At 41.9% G+C, this 22,658-nt stretch overlaps 1 protein-coding gene across 1 annotated transcript in view; it reads right to left on the reverse strand.

Annotated features, from left to right (window-relative positions):
• Positions 1 to 3,762: 3,762 nt before the first annotated feature.
• Positions 3,763 to 22,658, reverse strand: part of LOC101357633 (arylacetamide deacetylase-like 4) — a 53,353-nt gene continuing 34,457 nt past the window's right edge. The window contains 3 exon segments of the mRNA XM_004377294.1: positions 3,763 to 4,046; positions 4,049 to 4,139; positions 4,418 to 4,427. Coding sequence (XP_004377351.1) covers positions 3,763 to 4,046; positions 4,049 to 4,139; positions 4,418 to 4,427 — 385 coding nt within the window.

A 22,658-nucleotide genomic window follows, 5' to 3' on the forward strand; every position in this document is an offset into this window, starting at 1 on the left:
AGATTATCTCATTTTATCCTTAAAAATAGCCTGAAACTGAACACAAATTTATGATAAAAACTCATAGCAAACTAGGACTAGAAAGACTCTTCCTTAAATTGATAAGGAATGCCTACAGGAGACATTATACTTAATAAGAAAATGTTGAAAGCTTTCTTCAATGATTGAGAACAAGACAAAAATTCCCAGTATCCTCACATCTAATAAGCATTGTACTAGAGGTCCTAGTTCAGTATAAGACAAGAAAAAGAAATAAAAAGCATAAGAACTGGAAAGGAAGAAACAAAACTGTCATTATTCACAATGGTCATGATTGTATATGTAGAATATCCAGAAATATCTGTAGACAAACTAGTAGAATTAATTAATAAATACAAGAAAGCTCTGGATACAAGGTCAATATTGTATTTCTAGATACCAGCATCAAATAAATATAAAATGAATTTTAAAAAAATACCAGAAATTAGTGATTACCAGGGATTGGAGGTAGAGGAGGGGTGGACTACAAAAGGACAGCATGAAGGAATTTTTTTTTTAGGGTGATGGAGTTATTCTGTATCTTGATTTTAGGGGTAGTTACACAATTGTATGCATTTGTCAAAACTTGTACAATTTTACACCACAATGAGTGTATGTTATTGAATGTAAATGTGAAAAGTGAATTAAAAGAATTGAATTTAAAGACTCAAGTACTTAGGAATAAATCTATTAAAAATGTGCAAGACCTCTATACTAAAAACCTTAGCACATTACTGAGAGAAATTAAAGACTACTAAAATACATGGAGAATACCATTTTCATGGACTAGAAAACACAATAATGAAAACTGTCAATTTTCCCCAAGTGGATCTTTTGATTCTTTTTACTCCCAATTGAAATTTTAATTTCTTTTTTTCAGAAATTGACATTTTGATTCTAAAATTTACATGGAAATGCAAACGGCCAGGAAAACTTACATGATCTAATATCGAGATTATTAGAAATCTACTGTAATTAACCACCACCTGCCTGTCAGTTTGTCATACTATGGTGGGTTGCATGTTGCTATGACACTGGAAGTTACACCACCAATATTTCAAATACCAGTAATGTCACCCATGGTGGACAGGTTTCAGTGGAGCTTCCAGAATAAGACAGACTATGAAGAAAGGACTGATGACCTACTCTGAAATTAGCCAATGAAAACCCTATGGATCACAGCAGAACATTGCCTGATACAGTGCTGGAAGATGAGCCCCCGGGGTTGGAAGGCACTTAAAATATACAGTGGCTGCAACAATGGATCTGAGCACACCACAATTGTGGCGATGGTGCAGGACAGACAACATTTTGTTCTGTTGTACATGGGGTCACCATGAATCAGAGCCAACTCGATGGCAACTAACAATAACAACTGTAATTAAAACAGCATAGTATTGGCATAAGGACAGGCCAGAATAGAGTATAGAAACAGACCCACATATACATGGCCACCTGATTCATGACAAAGATGGCACTGCACTGCTCTGAAGAAAGCACAATCTTTTTAGTACAATGGTTTTCTGTCAGCTGGATAGCCAAATGGGAAAAAAAATGGATGTTATCCCCTACCTCATATGATAACACAAAAATAAATTTCAGATGGATAACAGATCAAAATGTAAAAGATGAAACAATGATGCTTTTAGATGAAGACATAGGAGAGCATGTTGATGGCTTGGAGTAGGCAAAAATTTCTTAGTGGACATTAAAAGCACTAACCATAAATGGAAAGAAATGGTAAATTGGGCAACATTAAGATGAAGGATTTCTGTTCATCAAAAAGCATCATTAATAGAGGGAAAAGACAACTCATAGAATGGGAAGATATTTGCAATACATAGTTCCAACAACTGAATCATCTTTCAGAACATATAAACAACTCCTACAAAACAAAAGACAGAAAATCTAATAGAAGAAAATGATTTAAAGAGGCCTTTTACGTAAGAGAATAGTCAAATGGCCAATAAACATTTGATAAGGTTCAGCTTCATTCTTTATCAGGGAAATGCAATTTGAAACCATAATGTGATGTTACTGCACACCCACCAGAAGGAAAAAAAATTATAAAACCAAGTGTTGGAAACTATATGGAGCAACCAAAATTCTCATACACTGCTGGTTGGGGCATAAACTGGTACAACTGCTTTGGAAAATTGGAAGTATCACTAAGGCAGAACACATGCAGACCCTTTGATCCAGCAATTCCACTCCTAGGAATATAACCAACAGAAGTTCATGAACATGTGTGCATCAAAGACATATACAAAAATGTTCATAGCAGCACTATTCATGAGAACCAAAAACTGGAAACAACTCAGATGTTCAGCAAGAGTAGAATGGAAGAATTAATGACCATTTATTCACCCAATGGAATACGAAATAACAATGAGAATAAACAAACTACAACTACGTACAACAATATAGATGAATCTCACAAACGTAATGTTGAGCTAAAGGGGCCAAACACAAAAGTGGACATTTATGATTCTATTTTATAAAGGTCAAAATCAGGCAAAATAATCTAAATCTATGGCATAGTGCCTGGAAGAGGGCAAGAGGGAAGCTTCTGGGATACTGAAAATGCCGTTTGTTTGTTTTTTAAATCTGGGTAGTGGTTATCTGAACGTGTTTGGTTTGTGAAGGTAAATCCACCAAGTTGTACACTTACAATTTGTGCATTTTTCTCTAGGTACGTCATACTTCAGCAACTAGTTTTTAAAAAAGAAAAGACTAAGTAATCTGAGAAAAGGCTATTATTCCCCCTCCCCTCCCATTCTAGAGATGAGGAAACCAAAGCTTGTAGCAGATAATTAACTGGCTCAAAGTCAGACAGTTGCATTGATAGAGTCAGAATTTACCCAGGCCTGACTACAGTGTTTTTCTCTTTCCTCTGGGGGAGTGTCTTAGTCATCTAGTGCTGCTATAACAGAAACACAACAAGTGGACGGTTTTATTGAAGAGAAGTTTATTTCCTCATAATGAAAGTAGGCTAAAAGTCCAAATTCAAGGTGTCAGCTCCAGGGGAAGGCTTTCTCTCTCTCGGCCTTCTCATCAGTGTTCCCCCAGACTAGGAGCTTCTCAGTGCAGGGACCCCTGTCCAAAGGACGTGCTCTGCTCCCGGCATTGCTTTCTTGATGGTATGAGATCCCCCTGTCTCACTGCTCACTTCTGTCTTTTATATCTCAAGAGATTGCCTCAGGACACAATCCAGTCTTGTAGATCAGGTCCTGCCTTACTAACACAACTGCCACCCATCCTCCCTCATTAACATCATAGAGGCAGGTTTACAACATAAAGGAAAATCACACAGTACCAGGAATCATGGCCTAGCCAAATGGATACACACATTTTTGGGGGGACATAATTCAAACCATGACAGGGAGAATTTCTCAAATTGTGAATCGGCTGTGAATCTTATTAAAAGGTAGATTCTGATTCAGTAAGTCTGGGTAGGACCTGATATTCTGCATTTCTAACAAGCTCCCAAGTGATGCTAATGCTGCTGGTCCAGGGACTACAGTTTGAGAAGCAGGGCTCTGTCCCAAACTGTAACTATAGAATCCTTCCTTTATCTTCAAGATTGTTGTCAACCAGAGTCTTACAGAAGGTGGAGACTCATTGGCTTCATCTTCCACCACCAGCAACTGCCTGTCTGTACATGTTCCAACCAGAGTGGGAGAAAATTGCTTTACATTGTATACGTAGAGCTTCTCTTCTTGACTTTGGCAAAGGGAGAAACATTTATAGATTCTTTATGAAGCTGGCAGTAATATCCACCATCTTCTTGGCACACGGGAAAGAAATCCATTTTAAGCCAAAAGTATTCATAGCTCCATGAAAGCCGTCTTCAATATGGTGCCAGGTCACTGGTACCCCTTGGTCCTCCAGCCTTTTTTTATACAGCAAGGTGTCATCTTGAAAAACATAGTGCTCACAGCTCACAAGACAGGATTTGGGGAGCTGGTGGATGATGTCATCATCAGCAATAAAGGGTGAGTATTTTACGTTAAGGAGCTCTTTGCTCATAGATAGGCTTCCTCCCTAAAAATTCCAGACTCCTTGAAAGTGTAGCTTCTTGTCTTAAACCTCTCAGGTATGTCCTTGGGTTCAACCATTTCCTTATCCTTGCCCTTATGTCCAGAGATAAGTGGGTGCCATTAAAAATACTGTCATTCCAAGAAAGGGAGATACTGAGGTAAGAACACATACCATAAAAAGAACAAACTTCAGGAAGAGGAATTGACGTTTTGTTTCTGCTGGTAGGAAGGCAGTTGGAAGTTGATTAACTGGGGAAGTGGGTAGATGAAGACCTGGGCTTGAATCTTGGGCAGACGCAGCATGCTCAGGAGTCTTTGGCAACCTGAAGCCCCTAGGACTCCTCCAATGCTGTCTCCACAAATAACCACCTGGGATGGATTCACCCTATAGGACTTCAGCGTCTTCAGGAAGAAGATGGAAGCATTCATGCAATCATTATACATAGCTGGGAATGTGTGTTCAGGAACTCTCCAGTATCTGGGGAGAAATCAAAGACCAATTATAAACTTAATCATCTCTCTTCTCACTGATACTCTCACCCCCTCCTTGAACCATTTTCATCCTGCGTTGAAAGGGGGAAAACCCATTAACTTCTACCTATGGACCAGGCACTATAGTAGGCACTTTCGTGATTTGTTCCTTCTTCACAACATCACATATCATGGGCTTGCTCGCTGAGGAGCATAAAGAGGACAGATTACGCATGCGTGATTCTGCAGCCTCTGTCTCTATGTTACCTCAGGACTCAAAGGACCCATGATTGTCGGGTAGGAGAGTTCCAAGACCAGAAACACTATTAGTTCCATTTTTATAGATGAGGAAACAGAAGCTGTGTTTAATTAAGCAATTTGTCCACATTCAGCCAGCTGATAAGTAGCAGAAAGAGCTGGGATACAAATCCAATTCAATTCAAATTCCATTCCAATCCAATTTTATTTAAATCAAATTCAATTCCAATCTGACTCCAAGGCCAAGTTCATTGCTTTCCAACAGACCACCATGGTTCACATATTGCAGAACACATACCAACCACCAAACACCTCTCGCTTCATTTTTCTCAACCCAGACATATTTTAATGATTTCCTATCGTACAGTTCTTGAGAAGACCTGAAAACACATTCTTGCAAGGCAGATTAGGCAAAAATTCTTACTCATTGTGAAGATGGAAAAGCAGAAGCATGGTTTAATAGTGTTTGCTTTATTATTTCAGAATATTCCATTCTGCTGTAATAAAAGAAAAAGAGGATGGATGAAACTCACAAGAAGTGCTAACCATAGATAGAAAGTAAGCTGGTAGCTTGAGACATAGACAAAATTCATAACGTGTCAAGTATAGATAATGAGTAAGCAAGTAGCTTAGAGACACAGAAGACATCATGCAATGTATTAAATACAGACAATGAGTAAGATAGTAACCTGTACAACATATTAAAGATAGAGACCAAAAACAAGTTGCTGTCAGTTGATTCTGACTCATGGTGAGCTCATTGTGTGTCAGAGTAGAAATGTGTTCCATAGGGTTTTTGGAAGTAGTTCACCAGGCCTTTCTTCCAAGGTGCCTCTGGGTAGACTTGAATCGTGAACCTTTTGGTTAGCAGGCAAGTGCATTAACCATTTGCCCCACCCAGGGACTCCAAAGATAAAGAGGATAAATGGAATATTTGATGGAACAAAGAAGAATACCCCTTATAGAAAGGAAGGAATGGAAAGATCAAGTCATAAGCCACTGACAAAGGCAGGCATAGTTTTGAGGTCCTTTCCTTATTGCTGGAGCTGTGCATCTTTTTTCCTGCCTATCACCACCCCACCCTCCTGATTTACACCTCAAAGCCTAGGAATCTTCATGTATCTATGGCTTACCTGGGCGCTAGAATGCTCACTTTGCTTTGCCTACTGAGAATCAACTCCTTAGATTCCTTTTTGAGGACCTAGCTTCTGATCCACTCTTTCTCTGCCCTTGGTCCTTGCCTAGTTCCTCGACTCTGGGGAGACAGCAAGTGACAGGCAATAGGAATCTGGCTTCCAGCAAGTGCAACCAGTGGGTGGTGCAATGTAGGCACCATCCAGGCCTGACAGCAGAACCAGCTGCTCAGGTGAACAGGTAGGAACCAGCTTCCCCTTGTAGATTCATGAACTCAAGTGTTCCCACTTGCTTCACCCATGCTCTGAGACGACTTCCGGCCCAAGTAGGCCATGGCACAGGAGACATGCTCTCAGACACACCCTGGTTTGGCTTCAAGCTCCTCTCTTGCTACCAACACACAGTACATACCACCCAGATGTCTCCTCACCAACTGCCTTAACCAGCCTTCCTTCCCCAGCCCTGGTCTAGCTGGGCTCCTGATTTAACCCTTGTGATTACAGCATCTTGATTTGGTCTCAACTTGGATTTCTGGACTTGACCACTTACCTGCTTGGCCTCTAGTGCACACCTTCCTGCTTCTCCCACCTGGCTGATCTTCCAGAACTTATTTGGCTGTCTGTGTGGCTAATCCTCTCCTCCTTGTTTGGCTTTGCCTTATCCGTAATGACCTTCTCTGAATCAACCACTTATCACATCAGCTCCTTTTCTGTCTAGTTGAATTCTGAGTCTCAGCCCACTTCTCCCTTAATCTGGACCTGTGCTGGCCAGGTCCCCTTGTAAGACCCATTAGATTATTGTTGCAACCATAATGTAATAATAAGGGAAAGGATAAAAAGCCCTTAATGTATGTTTTCTCCTTTGATACTCACCATAACCCTAAAAGGAAGGAGGGATTATCCCATTGACAAAAAAGAAAGAAAGTATGAGTTACTCAGAGAGGGTGATTATTTTGCTCAAGGTCACACAGCACAGGCTACTTCCAGACTTTCTGCCTTTATAACCTTTCTCATCATAAATTAGACCCCCCAGAACCAGCCAACTGTCTACCCTGATGAAGGTCTACTTATTACAGTCAATAAATTTCACGTCTCTGGCTCACATAATGACTTCAACAAAAGTGTCTTTCTTCAAAATGCACAGGCAAGGAGAATTGTCAGAACAAGAAACGTCTGACTTTTGCAAAAGAATAGAGCTGACTGGCACTGAGTCAGCGGCCTGGGGACAACACAATGTATACCCTAAAGGGCTGAGTGATCTCTAGGCAAGCCAGCTTAAACTGAGGAGGGAAACAGTGTTCATGTTAACAAAGCAGTAGGTTTGGGGAAGCAAACGCCTTCATGAAACTGTGTTGTCAAGGAAGAAAAGAAAAATCAATCCCTGGGAACACGTTTACAAAGGATTTATGGTTAGGGTCAAAGGCAGCCACTGACTACAAACTGAAACCATTGCTAAGGACCTCACTCACGTCAGTAAAGTGTTTAGTCAAAGAAGGACTAGCAGATACAGTCAATCCTCATTATTTGTGGATTCTGTATTTTCAAATTCACCTACCCCCTAAAATTTATTTGTAGACCCAAATCAATACTCACAGCTCTTTTGTGCTCATTTGTGGTGATGTGCAGTGCAGTGAGAAATTTGGGTCACCCAATGCATATGCTCCCAGCTGAGGTTGAACAAGGTGACATGCTACCTTCTTGTTGCAGCTCTCATACTATAAACAATGTCCTTTTGGTGCTTTATTTAGTGCCACTGTTTTAAATTTTTATACTTTTTGTTGGTGATTTCGCTGTTTAAAATGGTCCCAAGTGCAGTACTGAAGTGCTGTCTAGTGTCCCTAAACCTTAAGATGGCTGTGATGACCTTATGGAGAAAATACATGTGTTCGATAAGCTTCATTTAAGCATGAGTTATACTGCTGTCAGCCATGAGTTCAATTTTAATGAATCAACAATATGTATTAAATAAGGAGTCTATGGGCAAAATATTGAATGATGCAAAAAGCATCAAAAGAAGATAGAATACACAGAGTTCACTGTACCAAAAAGAATTGATTGTTGTTCAATTATTTCAAGAGGTAGCATAAGATCAAGAACCAATGGTATTGAAGGAAGAAGTCCAAGCTACACTGAAGACATTGGTAAAAAAAACAAGGCTCTAGGAATTGACGGAATACCAGTTGAGATGTTTCAACAAACAGATGCAACACTGGAAGCATACACTTGTCTATGACAAGAAATTTGGAAGACAGATACCTGGCCAACTGACTGAAAAAAATCCATATTTGTGCCCATTCCAGACCAAGGTGATCCAACAGAATAAGGAAATTATCAACCAATATCATTAATAACACATGCAAGTAAAATTTTGCAGAAGATAATTCAAAAATGGTTGCAGCAGTATTTCGACAGGGAATGGCTAGAAATTCAAGCTGGATTCAGAAGAAGACACGGAGTGAGGGATATCATTGATGATGTCCAGTGTATTATGGCTGAAAGCAGAGAATACTAGAAAGATGTTTACCTGTGTTTTATTGACTATGCAAAGGCATCTGACTGTGTGAATCATAATAAATTTTGAATGAGATTGTGAAGAATGGGATTTCCAGAACGCTTAATTGTGCTCATGAGGAACCTGTACATAGATCAAGAGGCAGTCGTTCAAACATGGTTTAAAATCAGGAAAGATGTGCATCAGGGCTGTATCCTTTCACCATACTTACTCAATCTGTATGCTGAGCAAATAATCCAAGAAGCTGGACTATATGAAGAAGAATGCAGCATCAGGATTGGAGGAAGACTAATTAACAACCTGTAATATTCAGATAACACAACCTTGCTTTCTGAAAGTGAAGAGGACTTGAAGCACTTACCAATGAAGATCAAAGACTACAGCCATCAGTATGAATTACACCTGGCGTGGTCAACATGGTGGACTAATTAGATGCTTCCTATATCCTTCTTACAACAAAGACCTGGAAAAACTAGCGATTTGATTCTAAGTGAACATCTGGCAGCCCTGAACAAGGCAAGGTTAAGAAATCCATCTGGGTCATACCAGAGAGGAAGACCGTTTGGAAGAGGTGAGGAGCGCTAGAGCCACGGCTGCAATACTTTAGAGACAGAGCCACGCTGGGCCGTGGTGAATCAGGCAAACAGCTGTGCTGTGCGTGTGCTCGGGAAGAAGTGTCCACATCGAGAGAGACCTGGCAGCAGAGATTCTGCTTGGACACTCCGAACCAGTGAAGAGCAGCTCCCAAGAGGCTAGGATAAGTACATGTGTGCACCCTTTCGCAGCATTTAAAAAAAAAAAAAACCCATTTGGGAAAAACCCCTCTCCCTTTTACCTCCTACCTCTGCGCTCTGCACTGGATTTGGGAAAAACCTCTCTCCCTTTTACCTCCTACCTCCCTGCTCTGCACTGGGACTCCACTGGGCCAGAAGTAGATCCCAAAAGGCACGCTGACCCATTCTCCTGGCCTTGAAGGTAACAAATAAGCTGCTCGCTCCCCTAGGCCAGGAACACAGAGTCGGCACAGCTCTTTTGCTGGTCATAGAAATCAGGGGTCTGCAGACTCTAAGTGCCATAGACTTGTGGGGACCCATCTCAACAGTGTTAGTCCTCACTACCACAGTACAACAGGGCAAACATCTGAAGTTTAACTTCAACTGCTTCAGCTGTGAACAGGCAGATTTGTGATCCTCGAAACAGCCCTGCCCCTCAAGTAGGCACTTTTATCGATCTGCAGCAGGGTCTTGAGGACTGGTGGTAGCTCCTAAAGTGCCTAGTCACCTGCTACAGGAGTTCAAGAAAAAGTGGTGCCCTCGAGTCTTTGCAGTCAACACAGTGGGGTGCTCTTAGCCCGGCTTCAAAACTCACCTACCTATTCACCCTAGAGAATACGGACATGCTTTTCTTTCAGAATCTCAGGGGCAGCCACCAGCCCCTGCCTGGCTCAGCACATGATCCCCTACCACAGCCAGAGTCCAGTGCCTGCACAAATCACCCATGCCTCTCTAGGACTGGGGGTATCTGCATCACACACTTGGTGACTGACTGCCTGCACACCAAGCTGATCCCATATAGGAAATTTTAACAGACTCTGGTGTGCACATACTTAGTTACAGAACTAACTACCTGGTGACAGGACATTAGAGATCAAAAGGTGTCAAAAATCAAACTAGTGCACACAAGCAGCCTATTTGAGCATATCAAAACAAAACAAAATAAGAAGCTAGGTCTCACTAAGAAAACACAAAATAAATTTTTTAGTAAATTATTGATGGCTCCGAGACAACAGTCAATATCAAGTCACATAAAGAGGCAGTTCATGATGGCTTCAGCAGGCTCCCAAAATAAAGAATCAATAAATTCTCTGGAGGAAGAGAACTTCTTGGAATTACCAGAGACAGAATACAAAAGATTAATGTACAGAACTCTTCTAGAAATAAGAAAGGAAATTCTACAGAACACAGAAACAGCCAGGCAACATACAGACACACTAGTAGCGGAACTTAGAAAAGTTATTCAAGAACATAATGCTAAATTTAATAGGCTGCAAGATTCCATAGAGAGACATCAATCAGAAATCCAGAAGATTAACTATAAAATTTCAGAATTAGACAACTCAATAGAAAGTCATAGGAGCAGAATTGAGGCAGTAGAAGTTAGAATTAGTGACACTGAAGATAAAGCTCTTGACACCAACTTATTTAAGAAAAAATCAGATAAACAAATTAAAAAGAATGAAGAAACTCTAAGAGTCATGTGGGACTCTATCAAGAGAAATAACCTACGAGTAATTGGAGTACCAGAACAGGGGGGGAATAACAGAAAATACAGAGAAAATTGTTGAAGATTTGCTGACAGAAAACTTCCCTGATATCATGAAAGATGAGAAGATATCTATCAAAGATGCTCATCAAACCCCACATAAGGTAGATCCCAAAAGAAAGTCACCAAGACATATTATAATCAAACTTATCAAAACCAAAGATAAACAGAGAATTTTAAGAGTGGCTAGGGATAAAAGAAAAGTCATCTACAAAGGAGAGTCAATTAGAATAAGCTAAGACTACTCAGCAGAAACCATGTAGGCTAGAAGGCAATGGGATGACATATTTAAAGCCTTGAAGGAAAATAACTGTCAGCCAAGAGTTATATATCCAGCAAAACCGTCTCTCAAATATGATGGCGAAATTAGGGCATTTCCAGATAAACAGAAGTTCAGGGAATTTGCAAAAACCAAACCAAAATTACAAGAAATACTAAAGGGAGTCCTACGGCTAGATAATCAATAACACCAGCTAACAACGCAAGACTAGAACACAGGACAGAGCAACCAGATATTGACTCAGATACGGAAATCAAAATTACATCAAAGCTAAACCTTGAGAAATTATCCCTAACTTGTAATGGCTTCACTTGCAAAAATTGTCCAGGAACCTGCTAGAATGGGAGGAGGTGTGAAAGATTTTTGTCTATTTCACTCATGGATGTACCCCAAGTGCAAGAACAATACCTGGTACATAGTTAGAACCCAATATATATTTGTTGAACCACAGAGGTCATAAGTCCAGGGCCACTTGTGTTTTACAGCAGGACCAGGACTAGAACATTACTTTCCACTGTGCCACTAGGCAGCATCTCACTAAAGATTACTCAGAAAAGATCCTCTTCCTTTATGTGCATGTTATTTCAACAGATACTATTGGTTTCTTTGCACATCCTCCTTGGGGAATTAGCATCCCTCACCACTGTCAGCTGTTCTATTGAGCAGACATGGGGTTTGGGGTTATCTATATGGAGGGCTAATCCAGCCACCATAATCAATAACATGAACACAGGGAATTGCCTCTGGTCATCCAGCTGCCTCTGCCCTTGTGAAAGCTCTCCCTATGGACAAAGAGAGGAACTGCAGAAGGAAAATCCCTCCTTCATCAGTCCCTCGGTGGTGAAAAGGGCTTATGCTGTGGTTAAGAGCTACGGCTACTAATCAAAAGGTAGGGAGTTTGAATCCACCAGCTGCTCCTTGGAAACCCTATGGGGGCAGTTCTACTCTGTCCTATAGTGTCGCTATGAGTTGGAATTATAACGGAGACTGATGGGAAATTAGCACTGATAAAGGAAAAATGTGCTACTCATAAGACACGGCTCTTTGCGCTGAAGTGCCTTAGGGCTTGGGCATGAAATAAAGGGTGATAAGCTGTTGAGTCATGGAGAAACCGAAGTTTTCAACGGTTTCCTTCTACTTAGATCAACAATCAACATCCATGGAAGCAGCAGTCAAGAAATCAAACAACGTACTGCATTGGACGAATCTGCTGCAAAAGACCTCTTTAAATTTAAAAAGCAAAGATGTCATTTTGATGACTAACGCACACGTGACCCCAGCTATAGTCTTCAGTAGCCTCACATGCATGTGAAAGCTGGACAATGCAAAAGGAAGACCGAAGGAGAATTGATGCGTTTGAACTGTGGTATTGGCGAAGAATATTGAATATACTGTGGACTGCCAGAAAAACAAACAAATCAGTCTTAGAAGAAATAGAAGCAGAATCCTCATGAGAAGCAAGGATGGCTTTTGAGTCAGAGCTGACTTGATGGCAATTAACAAAACAAACTGGTGAGAATAAAGTGTGTTCATAGCAGTGCTGGTGAGGACCAGAAAGGAAGGTCCAAAAGCCAAGATAATCAAATGCTAATTCTGTTCAATAAGTTCAAGTTTTTACAGCTGTAAAGAAATCTGTGTACTTTGAAGATCTCTATGATGGGCTTCCTGGAAGAAAACCGACTCTATTGTTCGCAAATCTGATGTTCTCTAATCCATATTCCACTGTTCCCTCATTAGGAGAATTGCTTTCATAAAATGATTCAAGCAACAAAGAATGTTTAAGCTCCTACTATGTATCAGGCACTGTTGTGGGCACTGGGGACACAGAAAAAGTATAATTCCCTGGAGATTCATCCAAGTTGTTGAGTGCATCAATTGTTCATTCCTTTCTATTGCTGAGTAGTATCCTTTGGTCTTGAGGTACCACAGTTTGTTTAACCATTCACCCTTTGAGGACATTTGGATTGTTTCTATTTTATGGCTATTATAAATATGTATATGAAATATATGTATGAACAGTTACATATAAATTTCTATGTATTTTTATGTTCTTATTTCTCTGGGATAAATGTCCAAGAGTGTCATTGCTAGGTCATATAGTAAACATACTATAATGGTGTCTTAAGCCGGGTTCTCTCCAGAAGCAAAACCAGTAAAGCATATAAATATATATATAGAGAGAATTAAATCAAAGACAGGGCTCACGCAGTTTTAGAAGCTGGAATGTCCCAAGTCTGTGGGTCAGGACAGAGGCTTCTCCTGATTCACGTATCCACAGGGGCTGGCAAACCCAAGATCGTTAGGTGAAGGAGCAGGGCTTTTACGACTGCGAAGACTGATGAATCCCAAGAACGGCAGGCAAGACTGCAGGTAAGCTACTAGCTCAAGTCCCAAGAACCAGAGATCAGACCAACAGGAGTCAGCTGCAGGATCCAGCACTAGCAAAAGCCCCCAAGGCTTGCTAGACTATCCACTTATATCCAATGCAGGCCACAGTCCAAGGAAATTCCCTTCTAACTGACTGGCTACTCACAGCAAATCCCATCATGGAGATGATCACATAATATCAAGTCTCATCATGGAAGTGATCACAACATCGTATGACTGCCAAACCACTGAGAAGCATGGCCCAGCCAAGTTGACACACAACCTTAACCATCACAAATGGTAAACATACCGTATGATCACCACGGTTTCTCACTCCCCCTTCTCAGTCTTTCTCAGTAACCCTCAGCCCATCCAGGATCCTGGCCATGTGACTGGGCTACCTAGTGGGTCTGTTGGTTGTCCATCTCCTCCTACTAGAAGGTAAGTGCTGTATGATACATTTCTCCTTTCCATTCACCCTGTGTTCCTAGAGCCTTGAACAGCATCTGGCCCAGAGTGGGTTTAATACATATTTGTTGAGTACAGGTAGTCCCCGTCTTAGAACGTATTCGAGTTACACAAACCACACGTAGGACCATCATTTTTTAAAAATCTTATTGTTAGTAATATGTACTACATACAATGTTGGAGTGCATAATTTGCTGATTTTATCATTCTCATGCCAACCCCCAAAGACAAATAAAGATTGGATTTATTAAGATACTGATATTAAAAGACAGTAATAATGAAAACTAAAAAAAAAATCAGGTATTCGACTTACGTCAGAACTGACTTAATGGAGTCGTCAGAAAGGAACCCCGTTGTAAGTCAGGGACTACCTGTATATATAGTTCTACTGCTGTATACTCATAACCTGAAAATTGTGTGAGGACTGTACACATCACTGTCCTTGGCTCAGGGGAGGCATATTTACTGAAAAATACTGGAAAGTGGCCCCATGTTCTCAATTTCTTTCCCAGGCTGTACTGAGGATGGAGAATTTCCCGAGCCTTGTCCCAGGAGTAGGCTGGCAAGGCCTAGGCTTCTTCCTACTCATTTTCAAATTTCCCTCCTATGCCCCACAGTGAGCAGAGTGCCCTGCATAAAACCAAAACCAACCGCGACCCCATGTGTGTCAGACCAGAAGTGCTCCATAGGGTTTTCAAGGCAATGATCTTTCTTTTGAGGCATCTCTGTGTGGGTTTGAATTGTCAACCTTTTGATTAGTAGCTGAACGCTTAACCATTTGCAGTATCCAGGAACTCCATCTGCATAGAACAAGGCTCAATAAATGTTTACTGAATAAAATACTTATTAAATGAATAAGTACTTATTAAATTAAAATACTTATTTTAAATTAAAGAACAATTTAAAGAATTACAGCGTTTATTAAATTAAATGAATTCTGAACAAAGGAGGTGGTGAGTTTAGACATGCTTTGGAAGCAACATAGCAACAAACCCAAAACAGGATACTTCAAACAGCCCAGAAATAGAACAGCAAACTGAAATCAGCTCCAGTTTAGGATAATCTGGTTTGGTTTTATCAGAGTTAGAGAATTAAGAAACTAAAAGTGAATCCATTTTATAGGTGAGAACACTGAGGTCCAGAGAGGTTAATCAACTTGTTAAGAGTCACCCAGCTGGTTACTGGCAGATTTAAGACTTGGCTGCTAATTCAGCGCTCTATCCATTTTACTCAGCAGCCTTGCCTTTGAGTCAGGATTTGAACGTGGGAATTAACAAATATTTAAAGGTGTCTCCACTCTCTGTAGACATCCCATCTTCTCTCTTAGATTGAAGGTTTTTGCTCATTTATCCCTCACAACAACCTTCTCTGTGAACCATCACCTGCGGTTCTGTATATTTCTATGATGCTCTGTCATAGATTGAATTGTGTCCTCCCAAAATATATATCAATTTTGCTAGGCTAAGATATCTAGTATGTGTGATTGTCCACCATTTTGTCATCTGATGTGGTTTTCTTATGTGTTGTAAATCCTATCTCTATGATGTTAATGAGGTGGGATTAATGGCAGTTCTGTTAATGAGGTGGGATTCAATCTTGAAGATTAGATTGTGTTGTAAGCCAATCTCTTTTGAGATATAAAAGAGAGAAGTGAGCAGAGAGACAGGGGGACCTCCTACCACCAAGAAAGCAGTGCCAGGAGCAGAGTGTGTCCTTTGGACCTGGGGTTCCTGAGTGGAGAAGCTACTAGACCAAGGGAAGATTGATGATGAGGACCTGCCCCCAGAGCCAACAGAGAGAGACAGACTTCCCCTGAAGCTGGTGCCCTGAATTTGGACTTCTAGCCTACTAGACTGTGAGAGAATAAATTTATCTTTGTTAAAGCCATTCTCTGGTGGTATTTCTATTATAGCAGCACTAGACAATTAAGACATGCTCTCAAACCCATTAGGTATAAAAAAAAACCCAAACCAAACCCATTGCTGTTGAGCCGGTTTTGACTCATACCAACACTGAAGGACAGAGTAGAACTGCCCCATAGGGTTTCCAAGGAGCAGCTGGTGGATTCGAACTGTCAACCTTTTGGTTAGCAGCTGAGCTCTTAACCACTGGGCCTGCAGAGTTGTCCATAAGGGATAGGTCACTATTATGCTTTCAAAACATGTATATATCATTACTCATAATATGAATTTAAAAATAGAAATAAGTCTGCTTTTGTGAGACTCTCTAATGTTAACTATATGCTATTAGAAACATGTAAATTGTGGGTAAGTTGTTTAGAAAATTTCTGAATTTAGACATAGAAGCATGTGAAGTATGTAAAGAATGTAAACAAACTTTAAGTTGAATTTAACCTCACATGCTGTGATAAAGAAGACATAACTTAGTTCATTTTTGTAAACTATCTGCTGTGGATTGAATTGTGTCCCCAAAAAATATGTGTTGTAAATCCTAACCTATATGCTTGTGGTTTCAAAGAGTGGGGTCATGGTCTTCTGGATCTCAAAGGGTGGGGCCACAGCTTCCTAGGTTTCAAAGAGTCGGATCTTTGCCAATTAGGTTCTGGAGTGTGGCGCTGCCATTAAGGCATGCCGGGGGATGGAGTTGTGGCCCAGAGCTGAGGGGGTGGGGCTGCCATGCCCAAGAGGCAGAAGAAGGGGGCCTAATGGGGCCAAGGGGCAAAGGAGGTGGGGTCGCCAGTCAGATGGACTAGGAGAATGAGGCTGCCTATAGCCAAGGGAGCAGAGTTGTCACCCCAGAGGGCCTGGAAGGCAGAGCTGAAGCCCAGGGCCAAGGAGCCTCCACTGAGAATCCAGAGAGGGTGACCAACACCCACAGTCTATAGGGTGGGGCCATTGAAATGATCTCAGAGAAGAAAAGATTATTTTCAAGCCTTGAAAGCTAATGTAATTTGTTCTGCTAGGTTTTGGACTTGCTTGGTGCCTGTTACCCTTATGTCCCTCCAATTTCTCCCATTTGTAATGGAAATGTCTACTTTGTGCCTGTTCCACCATTGAACTTTGGAAGCAGGTAACTTGTAGTCTAGATTTCACAGATTTATAAACGAATGGGAATTTTGTCCCAGGATGGAATAGGCCTAAAGTCTCACCCATATTGGATTCAGATGATTCAGAAGATGAGATTTTGGACTTGGAGTTGATTTAGGACTTTTGGGAGGATGTGATGGGGTGAATGTGTTTTGCACTTGTGAAGGACATGAACTTGGGGGGGTCAAAGGGTGGAATGTCGCAGATTGAATTGTGTCCCCCAAAAATGTGTCGCAAATCCCAACCTCTATACCTGTGGTTTTAGCCCCATTTGGGAAAGGGTTGTCTTTGTTCAGTTAATGAGGCAGGTTAGTGTAAGGTGTGTCTTGACCCAATCTCTTCTGAGACATAAGAGAGATTACACAAGCAAGGTAGGAAGCAGAGAAGGGGTAAGATAAATGCTAAGACACATGGAGATCTCTAAGGAATGAGGAAGCATAAGCTGAAGAGACGAGAACCTTCTTCCAGAGCTGACAGAGAGACAAAGCCTTCCCTTAGAGCTGGTGCTCAGAATTCGGATGTCTAGTTTCCTAAATTGTGAGAAAATAAATGTCTGTTTGTTAAAGCCATCCACTTGTAGTATATCTGTTATAGCAGCACTAGATAACTGAGACACGACCCTTGAAACATAAGTCAAAACAGCCTCCCTAATCTCTAACCTTGAAGAAAAAATGTGATATTTGGCTAATCTCTAACCCTGGAGAAATGACATAACATACTAGTCTTTGAGTCTCATTGGCCCTTATCGTGTGAGGCCAAGGTGAGAATTTTACATATAAACCCTGAATTCCTCCTCACTCACTGAAAGAAGGCAGAGGCAAAAGGATTTTTCTCTAGTCTCTCGTTCTCCTGAAGGCCAAGAACCTACTGAGACTCTGCCCTCTGCTGCCAACCTTGGACCCTAGCTACAAGCGACCTTCGCCAAGTTCCAGCCATGGTTAAGCCTTCCATCCAAGACCTCTCATTAAAGGTAAAAGCCTGAATTCTAAAGATTTGAGCTCTAACCATTGGACAAACATTGTAATTGTAGTGATTAATTCTGATTCTCTGGTTCTAAATGGATATTGTGAGGTCTTACTTGTATGCCTTGCCATGACGTCACCTTGCAGTAAACTAAATGAGTTTATGCATGATAAACCTGAGTATCTTTCTATTAATGTTCTAAGATAAAATCCTACACAACACACTGCCTAGACTAAGACCTCAGGTAGTGACAACTTATTGCACAGCTACAATTCATTTTATTTAATTTCCATAATGAATTTCCAGGTGGGCATTATCCCCACCCTCTACTGTTTTTTTCTGAAGAGGAAACTGACACTCAAAGAACTCAAGGTCATCCATCAGTCACAGGATTTGAACCCTATTGGTCTGCTTACCCACAACACATCCGTACAACCTCTTTCCACGACTGCAAGGTTTCTCAACCTTGGCACTATTGACATTTGAGGCTGAAAAATTGTTTGTTGTAGGGGCTGCTGTGCATTGTAGGACATTTGGCATCCCTGGCCTCTACCCACTAGCTGCCAGTAGCACCCACTGCCCAATAATGACATCCAAAAATGCCTCCAGGCATTGCCAAATGTTCCCTAGGGGTGGGGGATTGCCCCTGATTGAGAACCCCTTCACCGCTCCATGGCACCTGTGACCCTACTGCACAGGATGTGACTTTAACATGGATCCATGTCATCAGATCTGACTAAGAAGAAGGGTGCTCATTTTGCTTCTAGTTTGGTGTAGAAAGGAAGTTTAACGTAACGTTCAACCATGTATGTTCCGCAGTCAGACTGCCTGGGTTCACCCCTGGCTTTACACCTAAAGAACTGTTGACTTTGGGCGAATCACATAGTCTGCCAAACGGGCTGATAATGTTACCAGAGTCAGGTAGAAGTCACCTTTTTATTGATTTATTCAACAGAGACATAGGAGTAGGCATCCACTCTGTGCCAAGTACTTTTCTGGCTATTACGAATCCAGGGCGAGGTATGAATCAAGGAAAACTGAGATAAAATGTACGAAGATCATGAAATACAATCTTTTCACTTGCGGCAACACTTGCTTAGGAGATATTAAAACTGGTGCTGTGTTTCATTATAGCTGGTCCTAACGATCCAAAACTGATAAACAACCATGGACACTGAGCGACTCCAGCATGCTGGACCCTCACCAACTAAGGCTTTTACCTGAACAATGAGTAATAGGAAATGTTTTAACCAACTGTGTATGGGCTTACGGACTCGTTCTGCTCTACGCAGGCATGACACCAAGTACTAGCACCCTCCAATTTCTAGAAGATGAAAACCCATAACTCTTTCCCATCAGAAAATTACTCAATGAATTTCTTCACTGGTGACTGTTCTCTTCCCTTGCCAGTAAATAAATTCAAGCTTACTTTGATGGTTACTTTACTCGCCTTTGTCTTGCCTTTAACAAACCCTTAGCACAGTGCCTGGGACATAGTAAACCAGTTGTCATTGAATCTACTCTGACTCATTTGTGTCAGAATAGAACTGTGCTCTGTAGGGTTTTCAGTAGCTGATTTTTCAGAAGTCGATTGCCAGGCCTTTCTTCCAAGGTACTGCTGAGTAAACTCGTCTTCAGCCTTTCAGGAAGAGCTAAGTGTGTTACCTATTTGCACCACCCAGGGACCCAAGCACATAGTAAGTGCTCAATAAACATTAGCTATTACTGTTATCACTGTGTAGTCCTGTGCAAATGCTTTCCCTAGGCCCCCTTCTCATGTACTCTGGGCTTCTCATCCCTTAGAAGGACCTGGTAATTAAAAAGAAAAATTTACCCAGGTTGCTGTGATAAGGAAGACGCAGTGCAGAAGGCGAAGCTTCATCCGGTGGCTGATGGTAGGAGGGATTTCAGCAGTGAGGAAATGCTTACTGAGAGGCCGCATGCCCACTCCCAAACTAAGGATGCACAAAGAGACCAGGAGGGCCTGCAGCAACAGAAGCATGGTGTCCTTGTTCCTTGGAACTGGAGAAGACAGTGAAACTCCCCAACCTGCAGACTCAGTCACCTTCTCATTGGCCGCATGGCTCCAGAGCCTGGCTCTCCCCTATAAGTAGAGGCTTTGGCAAATCCAAATCCAAAACCTCCTCCGGTATGTTACGATATCAGATCCCAACCCGTCCCTGCAGGAGTGAAACACAGGTACCTTGTCCCCAGGGGAAGGGTGTACTTAATCACACCTCCCTGACAGACATCGCACTGGCTGGGAGGACTTCCAAGAGACAGCCCAAACCCCGGCCATGTTCCTGGGAAACTGGGGAACCTTGAAAATATCCCTTCAGTGTGCCCTGTGGCTCTTCTCTCAGCTGTAAAGTCAGAGATAGAGGCTGGCCTGGGGGCTGAGGTCAGCCTGGGTAAGGAAGCACAATCCCTGCATGTGATGTATTCACCCCTGTCCCATTCTCACCTCAGCTACATAATTACCCCTCCTGGACTTACGTCCTCTGATCTGATAGTTCCTCCTCCAAAGGTAGAAAAAGGGGAAAGGAGGAGAGATAAAAGTTACTTTTTTACTGATCTATTCAACAGAGACTTAGAAAGAAGCATCCCCTCTGCAGCAAGCACTTTTCTAGGCATTATGGATAGAGGATAAAGTATGAATCAAAGAAAATTGAGAGTCATCAAAAAGGAAATGGAACACTTAAAGATCAATATCCTAGGCATTAGTGAGCTGAAATGGACTGGCAAGGGTCATTTTAACTCCTTAGAAGGGAGGTTGTCACTTTGGACGACCTATCATCAAGAAAGACCAATCACTAGAAAAGGACATCATGTTTGGTAAAGTAAAGGGTCAATGAAAATGAGGGAAACATTCAATGAGATGGATTAACACAATGGCCCCAACAACGGGCCGCAAAATGCCAGTGATCGTGAAGATGATGGAGGATTGGGTAATGTTTTGTTCTGTTAAACATAAGGTCTCCCTGAGTTGGAGTTGGCTTGACTGCAACTAACAACAACAACATGGATACAGGAGTGGATGAATAAGCAAGATCACTGACCCATGGGATTTGTAGTGGGTTTAAAAGTGTTCCCCAAGAGACATGACCACACAGAATCTCAGAATGTGACCTTATGTGGAATGAGGATCTTTGCAGATGTGATTAAGCTCAGTTTCTTGAGATGAGAGCATCCTGGAACAGGGTGACCCCTAAATGCAGTGACAAGTGTTCTTATATGAGACAGGAAAGGTGGAGACACAGGGGAGAAGGCCATCTGGAGAAAGGAGCAGAGACTGGAGTGATGCTGCCACAAGCCAAGAACACCTGGAGCCAACAGAAGCTGGAAGAGACAAGAAAGGATTCCCCCTACACCCCCAGACTCTTTAGACAGAATGTGGTCCTGACTCCAGAATTGTGAGACAAAAAACTTCTGTTGTTTGAAGCTCCCCAGTTTGTGGTAATTTTTTTTATGTCAGTCCGAGTTAATTAGTACTGGCCCTATTTTCTAACAAAAGATGTGGATTATAAATCAAATAGGTGCTATAGAAGACATAAACAGGGTGCTGTAATCAGACTCTTTGGAAGAGATTGAACTTTAGATGGAGTGGCCCAGATGGGTGAAATTTGAGCCACAACCTGAAGGCGGATAAGATACCTGCAAACTGAAATCCTCTGAGGCAGAGTGAACACCATGTCCAAAATCTCTGAGGATAAAAGAACAGGTGGAATTAAGAAAGAGCAATCAGTGTGGATGGAAAGCAAGGAGAGAGGAGACTGGTAAGAGATGAGCTGAGAGTGAGAAGGAAGTGCCAGGCCTTGCAGTGTCTTGCAAGCCATGATAAGGAATTTGGATTTTGTTCCCAGTGCTGGAAAAACATTGAAGGATTATGCAGAGGAGTGACATGATCTATGCTGTAAAAAATCACTTCGACTACTGTATGGAGAATGGAAACTACCTGTTAACTTTTAGTTGAAAATTCAGTGGAGGACTTCCAGCAAAATGGCGCTCTAGGCAGAAGCACCACGCCGTCCCTCCACAGCAAAGATCTGAAAAACTAAGCCGAACAGAGAATACAACAATCCTGAAACCCTAAAACATCAAATGAAGAGACAAAGAACTCAGCCAAGCACCAAATGGAGTGAGAAATCTGACAGAGAACGAAGAGCGAGGAGAGATTCATGCAGAGGTCCGCTACCAGCTAACGCAGCACAGATCCGCCATCTTGAACTCCTATCGGAAACCAACAAATGGGGTACAAGAAAGCAGCTTCATGGAGCTTCCAGCGGGAGACAAAACAACCAGTAATTTGCGATATACACTTCCCCACCCCCCATCGTTCTTCACCCCCACTCGGCCTCCTCTGCTTCCCGCAGCCACAGTCTCTTGTCTGGGAAACACCTACTGCTTGGATTCCACACACCTGAATGGGCTGGCTCTCTGAGTGCCATTTGTTGGCTGCTCGTATTGCTTTTTTCCACTTCTGTTGATTTCTTCCTTACCTCTCACCCCTTCCCACACCTTTCGCTCAAATACCTGGCTCCGTGTGCCGTATTTGCTTCTTCCTGAGGAGCTGCAGAGCTCCAGGAATTTGTGATACACACTTTCCCACTCCCTATCCTTCTTCACCCACACTCGGCCCCCTCTGCTTCCCGCGGACACAGTCTCTTGTCTGAGAAACACCAGCTACTTGGATTCCACCAGCCCGCACTACCTTGCTCTCTGAATGCCATTTGTTGGCTGCTGGTGTTGCTTTCTTTTCTCCTTCTTTTGATTTCTTCC

Source organism: Trichechus manatus, unplaced genomic scaffold (genome assembly GCF_000243295.1).
Source record: "Trichechus manatus latirostris isolate Lorelei unplaced genomic scaffold, TriManLat1.0 scaffold00048, whole genome shotgun sequence".
Taxonomy (NCBI): Eukaryota; Metazoa; Chordata; class Mammalia; order Sirenia; family Trichechidae; genus Trichechus; species Trichechus manatus.